The 21,038-nt window shown below is 43.0% G+C and overlaps 2 protein-coding genes across 2 annotated transcripts in view; one reads left to right on the top strand and one right to left on the bottom strand.

Annotated features, from left to right (window-relative positions):
• SEC23A (SEC23 homolog A, COPII coat complex component) overlaps positions 1 to 9,245 on the bottom strand; it is a 54,774-nt gene extending 45,529 nt beyond the window's left edge. Inside the window, exons 1-4 of the mRNA XM_069951373.1 lie at positions 9,040 to 9,245; positions 3,899 to 4,139; positions 1,657 to 1,714; positions 691 to 777 (exon numbers count right to left, since the gene is read on the bottom strand). Coding sequence (XP_069807474.1) covers positions 691 to 777; positions 1,657 to 1,714; positions 3,899 to 4,119 — 366 coding nt within the window. The 5' untranslated portion in view covers positions 4,120 to 4,139; positions 9,040 to 9,245. The remainder of the gene's footprint in view (positions 1 to 690; positions 778 to 1,656; positions 1,715 to 3,898; positions 4,140 to 9,039) is intronic.
• Positions 9,246 to 9,429: 184 nt separating this feature from the next.
• GEMIN2 (gem nuclear organelle associated protein 2) lies at positions 9,430 to 19,642 on the top strand. Its single transcript, XM_069951374.1, has 10 exons — positions 9,430 to 9,643; positions 11,409 to 11,493; positions 11,623 to 11,712; positions 14,425 to 14,484; positions 14,769 to 14,885; positions 15,429 to 15,473; positions 16,932 to 17,000; positions 17,088 to 17,198; positions 17,296 to 17,354; positions 18,766 to 19,642. The coding sequence occupies exons 1-10, from the start codon at positions 9,522 to 9,524 to the stop codon at positions 18,809 to 18,811; spliced, it is 804 nt and encodes a 267-aa protein (XP_069807475.1). The 5' UTR covers positions 9,430 to 9,521; the 3' UTR covers positions 18,812 to 19,642.
• The last annotated feature ends 1,396 nt before the right edge of the window (positions 19,643 to 21,038 follow it).

The following is a 21,038-nucleotide window of genomic DNA, read 5'->3' as shown; positions in this document are numbered from 1 at the left end:
AGAAAAATAGCCTATTAGTATTATTACTCATTGAGCATCACCAGGTTTATATACAATAATTCACAGACAAAAAATATATTATTCTTTCTTAGCAACACACCAAAGAAATGTTTGCTTGGATGCTATTATCTGTTCTGACCGCACTTTAAAGGGGTTGGTCACCAATTTTTTTTCTCTTTCAAATCAACTGGTGCCAAAGATTTCTAATTTACCTCCATTAAAAATCTAGAGTCTTCCAGCACTTCTCAGCTGCTGTATGTCCTGCAGGAAGTGGTGTATTCTCTCCAGTCTCACACAGTGCTTTCTGTTGCCACCTCTGTCCATGTCAGGAAAAGTCCAGAGTAGTATCAAATCCCCATAAAAAAAACCTCTCCTACTCTCCAGACTGGAAAGAATACACCACTTCCTGCAGAACATCCAGTAGCTGACAAGTACTGGAGTTTTTTTTTTTTTATAGAAGTAAATTACAAATCACTGGCAATCTCTGGCACCAGTTGATCTGAAAGAAATCTATTTTTGGTGAACTACCCCTTGAAGAATAGACCATTGTGACAATATTGTGATTAAAAAAAATAAATAAAAATACGAGCGTGACATTATAAGATTATTCACAGGGGCTGATCTGTAATAAATGTACAAAGAAAGCTCTGAAAATTGCTCTAAAAAAGTACAAGTTAGCAACTTTGTTACCTGAACCACATATTCGATACTGGAGAACTGTGGAAGTAGTTCTGCAGGTTGGTTCATATCAGAAATGCCGGCATAGGTTGGTGGAAACTAATAAAAAAAATAAAGCAAGTTTATTGTGGCAGCGTGGCCTAGAAAAAAACTCTCACTCATCAATAAATCATTTCATGGCAAAAAAAACTTTAAAGAAACACTTTGGGTAAAATTGATAGATTGGGCCTAGTTCAGGCCTATGGGGTGGTAGTAGTAGTCCTGCAACAGCTGGAGGGCTGCCAGTTTGACACAAGTGATTTCTCGGCACACATGCACAGAATGAGATGTAATGAGATGAAATGCACAGTGTGTACACAGCCTAATGGTGCGTTTACACAGGCAGATTTATCTGACAGATTTTTGAAGCCAAAGCCAAGAACAGACCATAAACAGGGAACGGGTCATAAAGGAAAGACTGAGATTTCTACTTTTTTCAAATCCATTCCTGGTTTTGGCTTCCAAAATCTGTCAGATAAATCTGCCTGTGTAAATGCACCATTATGCTAAGTTTACACGGAGCGATAATTTGCCCGATCGTACGATTAACGATTTCGAAGTAACAATTTTTTTTTTATAACGATCAGCGTTTAGATGGAACGATATATCGTACAGAAAATTCGTTTTGCGATCGCTTAAGCCTATCTCACACATAGGTAAAATCGTTGAACGACTGTTTACACGGAACGATCGGCAAAATTTTTGCGAACGGCGAACAACGATTTAAGAACATGTTAAAAGATCAAAATGAACGATTTATCGATGGTTCGCCACATTTACACGTACGATTATCGTTTGAATTTGATCGTTATCGCGAAAATTTGCCCGATAATCGTTCCGTGTAAAGGTAGCATTACACTCTTAGTCAGCAGTCTACTCTGGGATGGAGCCCATAAAGCAGAATAAGTTGTGTAGAGCAGTTTTAAGAACCAGTCTCACCTGATTTCGCTGGTAACAGAAGTTACAGGCCCAGAGCTTTGCCCGATAATCCACTTGACTGCCAAACAAAATGAAAGTACAAGATTAGAAAATTAATAGGTATAGATAACCTGTATTATAATTATGTGTGTGTTTGTATGTATGTAGCAGAGCTGTTTGTGATAGGGATGTAGAAGAGGTGTGTGTGCTCATCTCTATGTAGCAGAGGTCTGTGTCTGTATATTGACGTAGCAGCACTGTAAGTCTGGGTATGTTTATATAGCAGAGCTGTGTATGTGTATTTTTAAGGATGCAAAGCTGAGTGTGTATGATGCAGCAGAGCTGGGTGTCTATTGTGCATATCACAGCTGTGTATGTGGGGGTATATAAGGTACTGTCATGGCCCTGTCATTAATAAGCGTTACCATTTCTAAAATACACTATCTACATCTAGCTAAATCCACACTAAAGCCATTATTGTCAAATTTCTCCTTCTGTATATCATTCCATTAGGATCCAAAAACTCCTCAAAATAATTCAATCACTCTTAGGCCATATCCACATGGAAAGGATTTGATACGGATTCGTATGTACCAAAATCCCCATCTAATCCAACACTAATAAACATCCAATGCATGTAAATGGGATTTCTGCCACCGGATGACACAACCCCTTTAAGAAAAAAAAAAAACTGCATGTAGTGTTGAGTTAGTCTGCAGTTTACTATATAGTATAAAGCTGAAGATTATTATGTCATAGATTTCTCAGTCAGTGAGAGTATTGTGAATTGTAATACAGATAACTATCTCAGAAACTCGTGTTGTTGAGAATGCAAGACTAGACAAGCCATGCTGTGCAGGTTTATTCCAGGAATGTGAGTGTCACTAGTACTACTAAGCATTCAGTATTTTGTTACATAGAGAAGTTCTAAAGCTCTTGGCATTTTACACACTACACTTGCATAAAGATTTTTAAAGGGTTTTTCCTCCATAGTTGGAGGGATTGGCTGAGTGGATCTTCTACGTCACATTCCCCAACCCAGAAGCCATCCAAAAATAGCGGCATTGTACCAGTGGGTTATTATTTTAACTCTCTGGGCATACAGCTAAAGAGTCCTGGGTGGACAATGCCTTTAAGGGTAGATTCATACATACCATGTCCACTGCCTATTACACTGCAGATTTTATGCTGTGTAAATTAATGTACCGTAAAGAAATGACCTGTCTGTCCTTTAAAAAAAACTTTTCAAATGTCACAGAAACATGTCAAAAGTTTTTTGACTTTCTCCCGACCTTGTGTGCCAGATTAAAACTACTTTTGCCCCCATCTAACGCTAATAAAACACAACAATCACTGAGCTCAGGTAGATCAGTAAAAATAAAAAATGCAATGGAGTACTCATTTAAGAGTCTGCACTGATTGCCCCCTATAAAATTTGAATATGCAAAGAAGGGGTCCGTGAAGCCTCAGTTGCGAGTCTCAAAACACACTAATAGCCAGATATATAAAGCTGAAAATGCGGCTGGTAGCTGCACAGTAGATCTATACTATGCAACTGGGAACCCTATCGGCCCAACCATGCTGATTGGTTCCCTTTAAGCGCTTTGCTTAAAGGAAACCTGTCACCCCCCGTGCCGGGGTGACAGGCTCCCGACCCCCTGTTAGATCCCCCTATACTTACCTCATCGCGCGGCGCGCACGCTCACAGGAGAGTCCGATGCCCGTAGAGAATGACGGAGCATCAGACTCCCCATTCATTCTCTATGAGCATCTGTCTCTCCTGTAAGCGCGCGCGCCGGGCTTCGGACGCTGAAATCTCAGTCACCCGACCGGCTCAGGAAGCGGGACCCGGCGCAATGAGGTATGTATAGGGGATCTAACGGGGGGTCGGGAGCCTGTCACCCTGGCATGGGGGGGTGACAGGTCCTATTTAAAGATGTTATCCAGCGCTTCAAAAACATGGCCACTTTCTTCCAGAGACAGCACCAGTTCAGGTGTGGTTTGCAATAAAGCTCCATTCATTTCAATGGAACCGAGCAGCAAAGCCTGCACCCAAACTGGAGACAAGAGTGGTGCTGTCTCTGGAAGATAGTGGCCATAATTTCGTAGCGCTGGAGAACTCCTTTAAAACCTTTGACATCTGTGTGACAAGGTTTTTTTTTTTTTTTAATGCCACTGAGACACTTCAAATAACCGTTTCATTGTATGGAAGCAGTGACCAGTAACCCAGCAATAAGAATCTAAAAACACCCGGAAAACTTACCAAAGAGGATTAAGAACAGCCCGGCAAGTGGTCCTACTACATAAGACAGGCTCGTACTGTATCGGGGGCAGATCTGGTCGCTCTTTTAGTGGAGTGAAGAGGGACGCTACCGGAACCACCATTCGGGTGGCCTCTAAGCGACTTGATGGCCACACATTCCAACTAAAGCGGACTCCGTCCCTGTCTTCATTCTGCTGAATAAACTCCAGGAAGGTGGCCATGGTAAGCGTTCATACAAAACCTGAAACAAACCAGTGGATAATCAATTGGTTTTTAAAGAGAGAAGTTTGGAGTGTAGGAAAGGCATGTTTTAAAGGGATTATAGAGCGCTACAAAAAAAAAATTGGCGCTTTCTTCCAGAGACAGCACCACTCTTTTCTCCAATTTGGGTGGGGTTTGTAACTTAGTTCCATTGAAGTGGATAAAGCTTAATTGCAAACCACACCTGACCAAGAGACAAAAGTAGTGCTGTCTCTAGAAGAAAGCGGCCATGTTTTTGTAGTGCTGGGTAACCCCTTCAATAAAATGTTACCCGACCTGAGACCTATGTGCACCTCTGATAGTAAACAACAAGGTGGGGAAGATGAAGAACTGGCGTCACCTCTTCTCTATTTCCATCCATCAGATTACAGGAGAGGGAATTATAATGGCTGGTGTGCACCTGCCGCTGCTGTAATTCCCTATGGTGGACTCTCATCTGATTGAAATAAACAAAAAGTGAGGCTATCCCCGAGGGGCGAGGGCTGTCTTCATCTTCATCAGGTTGTTGTTGCTCATAGGTCTCAGGTTGGGGACTAATGACTGGCAGGCACACCATGTTACAATCCAACACCACTAACATTAGATGTGAGGTCACAGTTTGACACTGCCATCTAGGTAGTTACAGTGTAGTCCTAACCTAAAGGTGGTCAGATAAGCAAATTGCAACAGCTTCTCATCCTAATTCTCTGTTCACATGTATGCTCAGCGTGCCAGTTGCACCCTTAGGAGAGATTTACACATAATGGTATTACTGTCCTTGCAGGGACGATGTGCTATTCACCAAAATCCCGGAAATCCCGGCATTGTGATTCATTATGATGCCGGGAGCTCTGAATCATTTTAAAGTGTCACTATCACTTCACTAAACTTTTGAGATCTCATAGAGACATGTCAGAAGTTTTGATCAGTCTGGGTCTGAGGGTCAGTGTGTCCTCTCCTGGCTCAGTGTCACATGATCAGTCGGACTTATAATGGAGCCCGACTGATCGCGTGACACAGAGCTGGGAGACACTCGGACCCAGAATGATTGAAACTTTTGACATGTCTCTAGGAGATGTCAAATAGTGAAGTGACCGTGACACTTTAAATCTTCAAGCTACAATCCTGACACAGCTGCACGACTATATCAGTACAGTTTAATCTCGACACTCACCGTAATACTTCATAATTTTTATTGTAGAAAAAGGTCCATCACAAAATACAACGGCAACAGGACGTTTCGGTGTTAAGGCTTCCCCAGCTGTCTCAGACCTTGCAAAACTACAACTCCCATCATGCCTGGACAGCCAAAGCATTACCTTTGGAGTTGTAATTTTAGAACAGCTAGAGAGCCTAGGTTCCCTAACCCTGCAATATACCAACATTATGACGGGAGGCGTTCTTTTTTCCCCCTTAGCCAGAACAGAGATACGACCGGGAAGTGAATGGCACGGCTGCCGTGCTCTCTTCCCCGCTATATCTATATTTCCCCTTGACGATGGGTCTCAGCAGTGACACCCAGTGGGATCAATAACTTTTGACATTCCTGATAAATTGCCACTATATTAGTAAACATAACAAACATGTTATACTTACCTCTCCATGCTCCTCCAGTGTCTGTAGCCGCAGCTACTTCCAAGCGTGTCTCGTCAGTGACAGCCCGCTCAGCCAATCACTGACTGAGATGGGACAGCACCGGAGCCAGTGATTTGCTGAGCGGGCTTTCACTCCCGAGACTTGGTCCTCTCGGAAGTAACAGCAGCTACAGACACCGCATCGGGACACCGGGGGAGCGTGGAGAGGTAAGCATAACATGTTTATTATACAGTGGTACCTCGGTTCTCAAACTTAATTGGTTCCGGAAGGCAGTTTGTGTTTCATTGGTTCCAGCACCCATCAATAATTAACTACAGTACCCATATATTACATTGCATAGTGCCCACTTTAATCTCTACAGTACAGAACAGCACTATATGCTGTATAGTACATTACAAAACAGCACTACACTGTACAGGACATTACAGAGCAGCACTATATACTGTACAGAACATTACAGAGCAGCACTATATACTGTACAGAACATTACAGAGCAACACTACAGTTCATTACAGAACAGCACTATATACTGTACAGGACATTACAGAACAGCACTATATACTGTACAGGACATTACAGAACAGCACTATATACTGTACAGGACATTACAGAACAGCACTATATACTGTACAGTACATTACAGAACAGCACTATATACTGTACAGACCATTACAGAGCGAACCTATATACTGTACAGGACATTACAGAACAGCACTACACTGTACAGGACATTACAGAGCAGCACTATATACTGTACAGGCCATTACAGAGTAGCACTATATACTGTACAGAACATTACAGAGCAGCACTATATACTGTACAGAACATTACAGAGCAACACTACAGTTCATTACAGAACAGCACTATATACTGTACAGGACATTACAGAACAGCACTATATACTGTACAGAACATTACAGAACAGCACTATATACTGTACAGGCCATTACAGAGCAGCACTATATACTGTACAGGCCATTACAGAGTAGCACTATATACTGTACAGGACATTACAGAACAGCACTATATACTGTACAGGCCATTACAGAGCAGCACTATATACTGTACAGGCCATTACAGAGTAGCACTATATACTGTACAGGACATTACAGAGCAGCACTATACTGTACATTACAGAGCAGCACTATATACTGTACAGGACATTACAGAGCAGCACTATATACTATACAGGACATTACAGAACAGCACTATATACTGTACAGGCCATTACAGAGCAGCACTATATACTGTACAGGCCATTACAGAGTAGCACTATATACTGTACAGGACATTACAGAGCAGCACTATACTGTACATTACAGAGTAGCACTATATACTGTACAGGACATTACAGAGCGAACCTATATACTGTACAGTACATTACAGAACAGCACTATATACTGTACAGGACATTACAGAACAGCACTATATACTGTACAGGACATTACAGAGCAGCACTATACTGTACAGTACATTACAGAGCGGCACTATATACTGTACATTATACACAAGAAACATTCAACAAAACCAGCAATTATAGTACAGTAGTCTCCAACTCCTCACTCATCCATTACTGTATAGTGGTCCCCTCCCACCCCAGCACTGTAACAGATGGGAGATGGCGGTGCACTGACTGTACTACTACTGTACTGTATATGCACTGCAGCAGTCTTATACAGTACTGTACAGGATGGGTGCTGGTGGTGCACTGACTGTACTACTACTGTGCTGTATATGCGCTCCAGCAGTCTTATACAGTACAGGATGGGTGCTGGTGGTGCACTGACTGTACTACTACTGTACTGTATATGCACTGCAGCAGTCTTATACAGTACAGGATGGGAGATGGTGGTGCACTGACTGTACTACTACTGTACTGTATATGCACTGCAGCAGTCTTATACAGTACTGTACAGGATGGGTGCTGGTGGTGCACTGACTGTACTACTACTGTGCTGTATATGCGCTCCAGCAGTCTTATACAGTACAGGATGGGTGCTGGTGGTGCACTGACTGTACTACTACTGTACTGTATATGCACTGCAGCAATCTTATACAGTACAGGATGGGAGATGGTGGTGCACTGACTGTACTACTACTGTACTGTATATGCACTCCAGCAATCTTATACAGTACAGGATGGGAGATGGTGGTGCACTGACTGTACTACTACTGTACTGTATATGCACTTCAGCAGTCTTATACAGTACAGGATGGGAGATGGTGGTGCACTGAATGTACTACTACTGTACTGTATATGCACTTCAGCAGTCTTATACAGTACAGGATGGGAGATGGCGGTGCACTGACTGTACTACTACTGTACTGTATATGCACTGCAGCAGTCTTATACAGTACAGGATGGGAGATGGCGGTGCACTGACTGTACTACTACTGTACTGTATATGCACTGCAGCAGTCTTATACAGTACAGGATGGGAGATGGCGGTGCACTGACTGTACTACTACTGTACTGTATATGCACTGCAGCAATCTTATACAGTACTGTACAGGATGGGAGATGGCGGTGCACTGACTGTACTACTACTGTACTGTATATGCACTGCAGCAATCTTATACAGCTCTGTTACCATAATGTAAAGCCTCACCAGTGCTAAACTCACCAGGTACAACCCACCATCCACGCTCACAAAAACCTTCAGATACCGAATACTTCAAGACTGGGGGCCCGAAAAGAGTTTGAGAACCAAAACAAACTTTTCTTGAAATTACAGTTTGCGTTCCAAGCAGTTTGAGAACCGAGGTACCACCTGTATTTATTTATAGGGCAGAAACATATTAAAAAATTTTGTGCAAAACAAGTTGCGCACGACATGCATTGAGGTCAAAGGTGGCGACTTTTAGCGACTGACTATTGCGCCACGCTCTAACATTAGACTAACCTAAAATGTGAAAAAAAACCATTGACAAGACCTAAACCTACCCTGCACCATGACTGGATGACACTTAGTTAGTTTATACCTTTGAAAACTTTGGGGTTGCAAAACTACAACTCCCAGCATGCCCGGACAGCCGCAGGCTGTCCGGGCATGCTGGGAGTTGTAGTTTTGCAACAACTGGAGAGCCACAGGTAGGGGATCACTACTGTGTAACAACTAGAGCAATGTTATTACCAGTATAAGTAACACTGTAACAAATACCACACAGAGATGGAGCTATATATACAGAGACCCTGGCATCCAGAAGAAGGCATGAATGAGAAGACACCCACAGTGCACTACAACCCCCAGCAGACCCACTACCACCCCCCACATCTCCTGACACGAAGCCATAGCTACTTTTACCTGTAGTTCCACTGCAGCGGCCACTTCCAGCTCTCCCTCACTCCGCTCCTGCACAGCTCAGCCAGCGCACCTCACGACGTCACCAAGATGGCGGCGCCCAGTGCCACGTCAAGTAGCCGAGACTGACAGCTCTCCCCCAAGAGAGCGCAGTGCGGGGTCAGCGCCCGGGCACACTGTGCGGTAAACACCCCTCCCTCCTTCATTGCAAATAAACGACTAAGCTGTTGTAGAGTATATTAAAAAATAAAACGCGCACACCTATAGACAACAAACCGGCTGTTCACACAGTCCGTTTATTATTATTAGATCGCAGTGAGGAAAAAAAAAAAACACAAATAAACAGGAATCAGCGGTACAGCTGACTCTAGACTCCAACCAATAGGAATGAGGCGCTGTTTAAAGAGCGGCCAATCAGCGGCGCCGTTGTTTCGTGCGTTCCACTCATAGTTTGCCGTACGTGAAAGCGCCGCTGACGGACAAGCATGGACTCTGGGCCGGAGGAGCTGATGCCGCGGCTCCTACCGGTGGGCAGCTGCGACCTGACGGAGGATTTCGACCCGGCAGTCCCCCCTCGGACACCGCAGGAGTACCTGAGACGGGTCCAGTAAGTGATCACGTCACGTAGTGGTGCGGTGACGTCACATGTGCTGCTGGGGATGTGATGATATGAGCTATGGACGGGGTTTGCGTTTGCTTTACGGCCACATATAGGGCTTTTAGGTTTCTTGGGATTGATTGTAGCTTTAGGAGCTCTGCTTGCAGTGGGGGCCTAAAATGTCACTCTCTACATTGATGAGGTGACAGGGATCCCTCATTAAAGGGGTATTCCTCCATAAATGATCACCTATATACAGGATATCAGGTATATAACTCCCTAATATAGTGTTACTCCTCACAGGAAGTTGTGTAGTTCCTTCATTTTCAGTCTGTATTGTCTCCAGCTCCTGAGACAACACCCCTTCTGGAGACTTGGCTTGGCTGGATCTTATCTCTGAGCTCTAGCCACGCCCCTGAGTGATGTCATCACCTCTGCCCCGCCCCTACATTGCTATCTCCCTGTCCCACACACAGGTGTATTTATGGCATGTGCTGAACAATGCCACAAGCAGAGGAGCAGACAGGGAATGATACAGCAGCTTGGCTTTGGCAGTGATGAAGAACATAGGGAAAGCAATGCATTCTGGGAATTATAGTACAGAGCAGCTCCTCAACCAGGAAGTAGTGAGATGAGGTGGTCACGGAGCGGTTTACAGATTGGTGAAAGTAAGGGATTCACCATTTAAATATATATATTCTGGTGCACCTTCTCTTGGCTGTTCCATTCCATCTACAAATATATTATTAAAGGGGTACTCCAGTTTCAAATCGGCTGGTGTCAAAAAGTGCCATTGTAATTTACTTCTATTTAAAGTGAATGTACCATCAGGCCTGGGCTGAAGCACTGGAGGTGGGCTGACCGACCCCCAGTGGGAGGAAGCCCCCGCCCCTCTATGACACTGCTCCATTAGATTTAATGGAGCTTTATCATAGAGGGGCGGGGGCTTCCTCCCACTGGGGGTGGGTCAGCCCACCTCCAGTGCTTCAGCCCAGGCCTGATGGTACATTCACTTTAAAAATCTCAAGTCCTCCAGTACTTATCAGCTGCTGTATGTCCTGCAGAAAGTGGCGTATTATTTCCACTCTGGAGAACAGGAGTGGTTTTCTATAGAGATTTGCAGCTGCTCTGGACAGTTCCTGACATGGACAGAGGTGGCAGCAGAGAGCACTGTGGAAAGAAAACACCACTTCCTGTAGGACGTGCAGCAGCTGATAAGTACTGGAAGGCTTTATTTAATAGATTTTTTTTTTTTATATAGAAGTAAATTACAAATTTCTGACACTGATTTGAAAGGGATTGGCCACTTTATAGTGAAATCGGTCAGTATACGGTATTAGTAAGTGTACTTGCTGTATATACTGACAGCAGCTCCCTGTGTACCTCATAGAGCTAAAATCAGACTCCCCTCCTCCAGGCTTTGCTGTCCTGCTCTGTGGCGAGTCTGTCCATAAGATGGCTGACATGGAGGAGCATGTGACCATGCCCTGCTCCCAGAGTCCTCCATAGCCATATACAGGCACAGTTGTGGCCACTGGGGGCAGGGCATGGTCACATGCTCCTCCATGTCGGCCATCTTATGGACAGGCTCACCACAGAGCAGGACAGCTCAGCCTGGAGGAGGGGAGTCTGATGTTAGCGCTATGAGGTACACAAGGAGCTGCTGTCAGTATATACAGTGAGTACACCTAATACTGTACACTGAGCAGTTTTACTATAGTGGCCAACCCCTGTAATGGTGAGTACATATCCATGTGTCTGTATCTTGTTCTAGGATTGAAGCCGCTCGATGTCCCGATGTCGTCATTGCTCAGATTGATCCTAAAAAGCTGAGAAAGAAGCAAACAGTCAGTATAGCAGTAAGTAAGCGTCTGTCCCTCCATTGATTGTAGAGAGCCATGGTCCCTACCTTGGCTCTATTTCTACCAATTCTAAATACAGGTCTAATGGTTCTGCTGTTATTAATGCTGTTTTCCCTTGTGTCTCAGCTGTCCGGGTGCCAGCCTGCTCCTGAGGGATACTCACCCAGCCTTAGATGGCAGCAGCAGCAAGTCGCTCAGTTCTCGGCTGTACGGCAGGTAGGTAAAATATGGAAGGAAATGTCCAAAAGATTCTTGGCTTTACATCCTGGTCTCTCTAACCATTGGGATTCCGAGGGGCTTGTAAGGAGGACCTGTCCCGAGACCTGGTTGTCAGCTCCTCTTCTCCCCATCTCCCCATCACATTGCTACCAGTGCTGCAGTATTATACAGGGACTTAGGGCCCTATTTCACGGGACGAGTATTGTTCGCATAATCATTAACGATAAACAATCCAAACGACCGCCATTATGAACGACCTGAAATCGTTCACCCATTTACATGGAATGATGATCGTTACTTATCATCGTTCTTGCGGTCGTCTTGTCGTCGCTATTGCGTTCGTCACTACTGCGAACGACCGAAGGACTTCTTATTCAATGCAAACGATTTGCGAACGAACAACGATAAAAATAGGTCCAGGTCTTATTAAACGATAGATTTCTCATTCGGTCGTTAGTCGTTAACTGCTATTCAACCAGATGATTATCGTTTAGATTTGAATGATTTAACGATAATCTAAACTATAATCGTCCGGTGGAATAGGGCCCTTAGGGCTGATGTAGTAGCAAGATGTGGTGCCAGCGGATCTAGTCCTGACCAAGGACAAAGTAAATATGCAGTAGATAATCCACAGCACTCAGAATTAGTATGTGCAAAAAAATATATATATATAATACCTTAGTGTTCGAAAAATTCAAACTAACTTTACCCCTAAAGTTTTGCTCCATACCCGAACATTGCTCGGTATCTGAACAAAATCAGGGGGATAACTGTCAGCTGAGCAGTTAGAGGTGTTCTGGAACAGGAGCGGGGATTCCTGTTCCCCGCAACAGTGAAGGGAAGGAGCGGGCGGCTATTTAAACTTGCTGCCATGCTCCTGCTGCTCTCAGCTGTGGGGGACACCCTGTAAAGAAGCAGGGATTCCCCTCATTATGATGGGATTCCTCACTTCTTTACAGGGTGTCCCCCGCAGCTGAGAGGAGCAGGGCGGCATGTTTAAATAGCCGCCAGCTCCTCCCTCTCACTGTTTCGGGGAACATGGAGCAGGATTCCCTTCATAATGACGGGAATCCCTGCTCTTTACAGTAGATAGTGGTGCAAGATGCACCACTAGTTACTGCTAGTTTTTACGCTCTGTGGGGCAGGTGATCTGCACCTGACCCATGGAGTGTAAAAACCAATTAATCAGATTTACATTGTTCCCAATAGGATTTTACAGCTCTGTTCTTAAACAAACTGCTGAGTTCTGGAAGAGCCTTCCAGAACCAATTATGTTCAAGAACCGAGGTATCACTGTGTATGTGTATGTATGTGTATATAATATAAAATTTCTTACTTGAAATCGTTTAAATATGCAAAACAAGAGTCCGTGGAGCCTCAGTTACGAGTCTCAAAACACGGGATAGCCAGATATCTCTAGCCTGTTGCCAACGGGGTGCCTCCATGATGGGGAGAGCACCGCACCACCCTGATAGGTAGCCCCTTAAGTCCCACTCGGTTGCGAGTATTGGAACATAGACAGGGAAACAACAGGGTGGCCCCTTATGTCAATGTCTAACTCAAGGTGCGAGTATTGCGATCATGACAAGGGCTTGCAAAGGCAGGCTTCCACCCACAGACAGCCGTTTCGGGGGTTTTGCCCCTCGTCAGTGTGGGGTAGGATTCCTTGAAATCGTAGAAGATTGTCAGCGGAAAAACACCAAATCTGTATAGTATAAACCCAGGTCCAGTCTCCTGAAGCTTTTTAGTCTTGTTGGAGGAAAAAAAACAACTAAATACAGTACAAAGTCTAACCAGTACAGAGAGTCACGGCTCTGTGCATCCATCAATCACATGACTGCCTTCTCTTTGAGGACAAGATGTCCAGGGAAACACTGGACTTCCTGTGTTTTAGTTTTTTTTGTTTTTTTTTTCTAACCAGCACAAGACTAAAAAGGTTCAGGAGACTGGACCTGGATACAAGTAAGTATAGCTTTGTTACAAGGCATGAGAATTAAAAAAAAAAAAAAAAAAGAGGTCACCGTCGTTATAACTTTCAATGTCTAAATCAACAGTAGATGTGATATAAAGCAAGTTTGCGATATACATTATCATGCTGTAAACCAAAGCTATACTTACCAGAAATCCAGGTACAGTCTCCTGAAGCTTTTTCGTTTTATGCTGGTTGGAAAAAAAAAAAACACAGGTATTCCGGCCAGTACAGAGTCACGGCTCAATGTGTCCATCAATCACATGACTGCCTTCTCTCTGTGAGCGCTCAGATGGCCTGGGATACATGCTCTGTGATGTACAATTCACACATCCGTAGGATTCCATCCGTACACTGATTCTGCAGCCTGGGGTGGGGAGCTCCCAGCATCATAAGCTTCTCCGAAGCTATAAGAATAGGTAATCCAGGATTTGCTAAGACCAGTCAGGAGTGGTGACAGGTCTAAACTAAATTTCTCTGATAAGTAGATTTGAAGGGGTTATGCAGGCTTAGAAAAAAAGAAATCGCAGCTACTTTATTTCAAAGACCACTTCACCCCTTTCCTTAGGTTGTGCATGGAATTACAATTTGGCTCCATTCACTTCAATGAAACTGACCTGCAAAACCCCACACCCAAACTGAGCACAGGAGTGGTGCTGTTTCTGGAAGAAAGCAGCCATGTTTGGATACCCCCCTTTTTAAGATTTGTCCTTTATACTTACATATGGATGTTGTTTTAGAGTCTCAACAAGCACAGGAGCCATTGGAAATCCCAGCCCCTTGACAGCAATGTGATGATGGTGAGTTTCTGTTTTATATTTTACCAATTCTTAATGGCAGATCACTGTTAAAAAGGGGGTCATCCAAATCTACAGTGCGACAGAGGGGGCAGTTGGGAAGGGTTGATTGTTCTAGTTATTGACTGCTATCATGTTCTACATTGGTCAGGCCTTTGCCAGGTAAGGGATTTTCACAATATCAGTATGACCTGACTAGATGTGCTGTATTCCTCATATAACCTATAAGTAGAGATCTCCACTAGTATAATTGTAAGCATTTACAATACTGTATATTATATCTGCAGCCAAGCACAGAGGATGAGGAAAGCTGGAAGAAGTTCTGTCTGGGCGAGAGGTTATATTCCGACCTGGCAGCCGCACTGAACACTGAGAACCAAAACCCAGGGATCGATTATATTAAGGTAAAATCCTGTATAAATTTCTGCTTCTCCACATGTAGAAAAGTCTATAAACTCCTGCTTGAGGCTGACATATACGTCCTATTTGTACCTCTTTCCGGGCTTCTAGGTGTACTGGCACTGCACTGTGTGTGTAGGTGATGAGTGTGATGATTCCAGGACAAGAAAAAACAACAGCTACAGTACTTTCTTGCAAAGATAGTGCCATCCCTGTCCTCGGGTTGTGTGTGGTATTCAAACTCTGCTCAATTCACTTCAATGGAACGAAGTTGCAAAACCCCACACCCAAACTAAGGACAACACTTTTTCTGGAAGAAAGTGGCCATGTTTTTCTAAGCTCAAATAATCCCCTTTAAGGCAGTAGTGCTGTTTCTTTTAGCACCTGCCCCTGTGACCACTGCTGTGTAGTTATGCAGAGCTTTTTAGCAGGAATTGTACACTGTTAAGAGCCGACTTGCGTGATTTATATTGCCATATGTCGATAATCAATTGGCTGAGGGTTGGATGCATTGCGTATTGCTGTAACTGTTTGTTACATCGTTCCAGGTTGGCTTCCCTCCATTGCTGAGCATTGTCAGTCGAATGAGCCAGGTGAGATGGTTATCTAAGTGAACAATAACTAAATTAACTATAATACAGAAAGAAAAGTGTCCACCTATCACAGACCCCAATGTCAGACTCTCCGCATTACATGACGGCATTAGGCATTGGTGTAACAATCGTCCAAGCTGAGAATTGCAGCACTGAAGCCTCAAACCATGGGCATCGACATCAAGTAAAAACATGACAACAATATATAACTAGATTTGCAGGGAAATACATAGTGCTTGAAAAGAGTGCCCCATTAACAGGGACTTCCCTTAAAGAGAAACTTTAACCCTTGATATCCTCCCTTTAAGAGTTACTTTGGTACCTTTGCTGTATCATGCGGGTATCGGCTCTGCTACATCACTGACTCAGCTCTGCTACTTTACTGACTCACCTCTGCAACGTAGTGCGGGTATTGGCTCTGCTACACGCCTGGCTCAGCTCTGCTACTTTACTGACTGAACTCTGCTACTTATAATGGTAAAGATCACTGCTCGGTTACCATGAGACAAAATCGTTAAGGACCTTCCATCTTCTACATCTTCTATTGGCCAATAGTGGACATGTGACTGTGTGGCTGTTGTGAGGCACTGACTGACAAGACTTTAGAATTTCTATTGGCTCCTATATTTGAGCTATTTGCCTATGTGCTGTGATTGGCTTTTAGCATTTACAGTGGGGCCATTATTTTCAATGGGCCATTATTTCCTATGGGAAATTAGGGGTCTTTAAATGTAAATTTCTTAAATGACAAATCCGATCGGAACCAAAAATAAATAGCACACCTGTCATCGACGAGGGCTTCGAAACGCAGTTTAAATTGAGTCTGTGCGCAAAGCAGTTTGGGCTGTATTAATCGCAGAAGAATGGCTGGAAGAAGACTGACTACTAATATAGAGCTTTTTCAAGCACTATAAAAATGTATTCTGTGTCTGATCATTAGGTACTGCATAAAACTGTTTGCAGATCATATTCTGTTTTTCATATTATAGGTTCACTATAAAGCTAATATAGGGCCAGTTACTGACTAGCGACATTATACATCTCCTAATGTACACACATTTAGCATCTCCTTGTATTGCAGAACTAGTGGAATCCTTTTGGGGGTAAATATTAATAATTGAGTAAAATTAGTCTTAAAAAAAAAAAAAAAAAAAAAAAACCCGCAGATATTTTTTTTTTATATAATGCAAGTCAATGGAAAAACTAATCAAAGCGGATTTTTTTTTTTTTTTTTTTTTTTTAATGGATGAAAAATTTTTTATTGTGAACCCAGCCTCAGAAAAAAATTAATTCACGTTCTTATCATTCTTAGGCTGGGTCCACACTACGTTTTTGCCATCTGTTTTTCCATTGACTTCCAGTATAAAAAAAAAAAGCGAAAACGCATGAAAAAAACGTAGTGAGAACCCAGCCTTATAAACACTTTATTGATTTAAATTCTGTGTTGTTTTTTTGAAGGCCACTGTTACAAGTGTATTGGAGTACCTGGTGAATTGGTTTGAAGAAAGAGATTTTACTCCAGAATTGGTAAAAAAATATAAAAATTCTAAGACTGTTCTAAAACCCTGTACATCTGCCCGTTACGTCATCATGTGTCTGCCTTTTTGTGAACAGGGCCGGTGGCTGTACGCCTTGCTTGCCAGTTTGGAAAAACCCCTCCTACCTGAAGCCCATTCACTTATTAGACAGTTGGCACGCCGATGTTCTCAAGTCAGGGCCAGCGTGGTAAGGAGAATATTATTGTAGATTACTGTAGTCCCTACTTCTGGTATTGCTTGCTTTTTTCACTAGTAATTTTTTTTTTTTTTTTTTTTTTTTGCAGGAACACAGGGAAGATGAGAGAGTGTCCGCATTAAATTTGTTCATTTGTCTAGTTGGCAGGTATTGTGCAGTCACCTTACTATAAGCCCATGTATGTATCTGCATGCGATATAGTTGGTGTACATCATTTCAACAATTAAGATGAATTCTCGCTACCCCAGACAGCATTTTATCAATACCTTCAATTGCGACATGCAGTACAGGCGCAAGGGAGAGAAACTAACTTAACTATACAGTCCTCGGGACTCATGGGTTGTATATTGCGGTCAGAGAATTCCAGGGGGGTATCTCAATGGCATATAGTAGAATGCTGACCCATTGGAACTGGTAAAGAGGATGTGGGGCAGATCTCAACAGAGGAGTGGGAGGCTATTGTGGCATCAGTTCCGTCAATAAATATAACTCGGAGGAGGTCCCAATTGTGCTTGATTTAATAGAGCATATTGAACTCAAAGGTTTTCTGAAACATGCGTGTTAGAGACTGCATGCTGTCCCTAATGCCTATAGGAGGTAGCAGACTTACACGTTCTGGAACTGGGGGACCTGTGAAAACGAGTGAAGGACCTCATATATAGAATAGTCACGGTTGATATTACATTATCCCCTAAGGTGTGCGTACTAGAGTATGTAGAAGATAAGGTGGGAGATGACTAGGCAATAGCTAAGATATTATACCATACGAGAAAGGCAATTGCTAAATATTTCAGGTATTCAGGAAGGTATTCCTACAGTTAATATGATTCTTATGAAAAGGAGGGTCTATATAAAGCGCAAAATTTGGGGGAAGTGGCTCAGGTGTCCCGGGAGTACAGTCAGCAGTATTGTTGAGGGTGGTCAGCACAAGAATGCATTCAATAAGTTATTCAATAAGTTTTTAAAAACTTTTGACATGTTAGAAGTGCGGATCGGTCAGGGTCCGTCTGCTGAGAACCCGGCCAATCGCTAGAACAAAGGGGCGGGAGTGCGCGCTCTGCCCCTTCATCTCTACTACAGGAAAGGTTAATCCCGTAGACTGTTTGTATTAGCAGTCTAAGGAATTCAGCTCCCTGTAGTAGAGCTAAGGGGCAAAGCGCGCACTCCCGCCCCTTTTTTCTAGCGATTGGCGGGGTTCTCAGCAGACGGACCCTGACCGATCAGCGCTTCTAACATGTCAAGTTTTTAAAAATGGTAATATGGTTTTTATTAAAAAACACAGGCAAAGAGTTGGGGGAGGAGGGTGTTACAGGTATATACGGTTTCAAGCATTATGTTGTGGATGATAAGATGGGACAGGACAAATGCTTTGTACAATTGTGTCTGTCTACACTTACCTTGTATAAGTGGAAAGTTGTATATTGTCTGAATGGGCTTAATTCGATAAAACATGATCTGAAAAAAAAATATATATATATATATACAGGAGTTACAATGAATTTATTGATAAGCAGGACAAAATAGACAACTTATATTCTCTCCTCCTTCCCTCGCACAGGTATTTTGAGCAAAGAGATCTAGCTGATGCCAGCGACCCATCTTGATGTTATACGACTACCCACCCACCCTCCCTTTTTTTTTTTTTTTTTTTCCCCCCCCTACACTGCAATACCCAAACCCAAGCAAGCTTCCATACATTACGTAGTGAACCAACCATCTTTTCTTTTGCACAACCTTGAGAGAGAAGTGGCGGTCTACCGGCCTGTAACTGTCTTGCAGCCTGAAGAGCACTGAAGGATCTTACAATCCTCTGCTGCACGTTAACATCTTCCGGGTCTGTAGTGATCGGGGGGAAAAAAAGTTGCTTTCTGGTTCAAAGACTTAAGGAGACGAATCCTCGATGCTGCTCCACACTAGTATTTTTTATCATTTGTCACATGCATTGGCCAAAATTAGAGCGAGTTTAAGTGCCTAAAAGGTTTTCGGAAACCATACCTTCATACCTTTAAGTCCCCTGCTGTGAACCCATTTTCCACCAGCAGGACCTGCATGGATTCCTTGTTGGGACTGATGTGGTTGAAGCAGTCTGTAGCATGGAAAACTGTGAAATGCTCATTTTATAGACACTTCTTTGTATTGCGCCATTTTTCTTACTGTTCTGTGCACATGTATCTCTGCAAGTATCGTATGAGAAATCCAAGTCTAGTTTACATACACGTGTTACCGTCATACATGATCTAGTCTTCCATCCCCCTTACTTTTGTGCTTCCTACACAATACTTTTATTTTCTCTACAATAAATTTCTTATTTACAACTAACTTATAGTTTTATGCCGAACCCTATCACCAAGTACTTTGGTTGTAGAATTTGTCCTGTTTTATGACGTGTATGTTCAATTGTCAGTTTCTGTACATAAAGTTTTTGTTTTTTTTAATATGTGGTTGTGTTTAGTCTTACGTGTGTCATTTTGATAATGTCAGAGTAGAGAATTATATGTTCTACTGATTTGTAACTTCTATTTATAAATTTCAGGTTTTCCAGTACTTATCAGCTGCTGTATGTCCTACAGGAAGTGGTATATTCTCTCAAGTATGACACAGTGCTCTCTGCTGCCACCTCTGTCCATGTCAGGAACTGTCCAGAGCAGGGGAGGTTTTCTATAGGATTTGCTACTACTCTGGACAGTTCCTGACATGGACAGAGGTGGCAGCAGATAGCACTGTGTCATACTTGAGAGAATATACCACTTCCTGTAGGACATCCAGCAGCTGATAAGTACTGGAAGACTTGAGATTTTTAAATAAAAGTAATATACAGATTTGTAAAAGTTTCTTGACTATCTGAAAGAAAAACTATTTCAACTGAGTACTCCTTTAAGGTGTTAAAGTATGGGTAAAGGGAATGTTTCATTGGAGAATGACCTAATGTTTACATCTAGTTTTTATGTTAATTGGTTCCCCCCCCCCCCTAACTTTCCATTTTACTGTCTAGATTATAAAATAATCCTTAAATCTTGCAGTTTTCTTTCTCACCACTAGGTCTGAAACTTTCTGTTCTGTCTGTAATAAGAGAAGTCAGCTGGTGCCACTGGTAATAGACAATACCAGCTCCCTGTAGAATGACCTCTGCATAGGTCACAGAGCATGCTCAGTAATGTTTCAAATTAATATCAGGCCGGTTTCACACTAGTTATTTATTTTTTTTAAATTCTGCGTCCCAGCACCCACTTCTAACCTCTGCACATCTCAGAATTATACCTGTGACTGGGCACAAAGCCGGTCTCAATCATGTTGCTGCAACATTGCGCAGCTATTGGATATCAGGTGCAGTTGTGGTTTCCCCAACACAACAGAACTTGTTACCTAATCCCCTCGAAGAGTGCTGGATAACAAAATCAGTAAGGCCTTTTCTATCCCCCTCCCCCCCAACAACTACTTTTAAGACCAATCTGTAGAAAGTAGAGGACAGAAGGGTCTTAGAAAATTTATACTGGAAAACGTAAAAACCATATACTGAAGCTTACTTAGGATGGAGCCCCTTGCTTTAGATACTTACAATGACTCTGTACCCACAATCTGACTCCTCGCAAACCGCTTGTACCTTTGAATAGCTTATTTTAATCCAAAATCTGTCCTGTGGTCTGTTCGGCAGGTGATGCAGTTATTGTCCTAAAGAAACTTTTAAATATGCAGCCCTGTGCCAAACTGGCGTGGCTTAGAGTACCCATGCCCTAGGTCTGCCACGCTCCTCCGTCCCTCCTCATTAGGAATGGCCCTGGCAGAATTTCTCCTATTCATCACTTGTCATCAGCACATGTGTAATGTTCAGAC

This window comes from Dendropsophus ebraccatus, chromosome 13 (assembly GCF_027789765.1).
Source record: "Dendropsophus ebraccatus isolate aDenEbr1 chromosome 13, aDenEbr1.pat, whole genome shotgun sequence".
Taxonomy (NCBI): Eukaryota; Metazoa; Chordata; class Amphibia; order Anura; family Hylidae; genus Dendropsophus; species Dendropsophus ebraccatus.
This window is presented reverse-complemented; position numbering and strand designations above follow the sequence as displayed.

What these genes read in the sequence shown, in the direction of transcription:
- GEMIN2 (XM_069951374.1), top strand. Translation starts at nt 9,522, where the DNA reads ATGGACTCTGGGCCGGAGGAGCTGATGCCGCGGCTCCTACCGGTGGGC. An exon ending in AGCAAACAGTCAGTATAGCA is followed by an intron (nt 11,494 to 11,622) that starts GTAAGTAAGCGT and finishes CTTGTGTCTCAG; the next exon opens with CTGTCCGGGTGCCAGCCTGC. An exon ending in CTCAAGTCAGGGCCAGCGTG is followed by an intron (nt 17,199 to 17,295) that starts GTAAGGAGAATA and finishes TTTTTTTTGCAG; the next exon opens with GAACACAGGGAAGATGAGAG.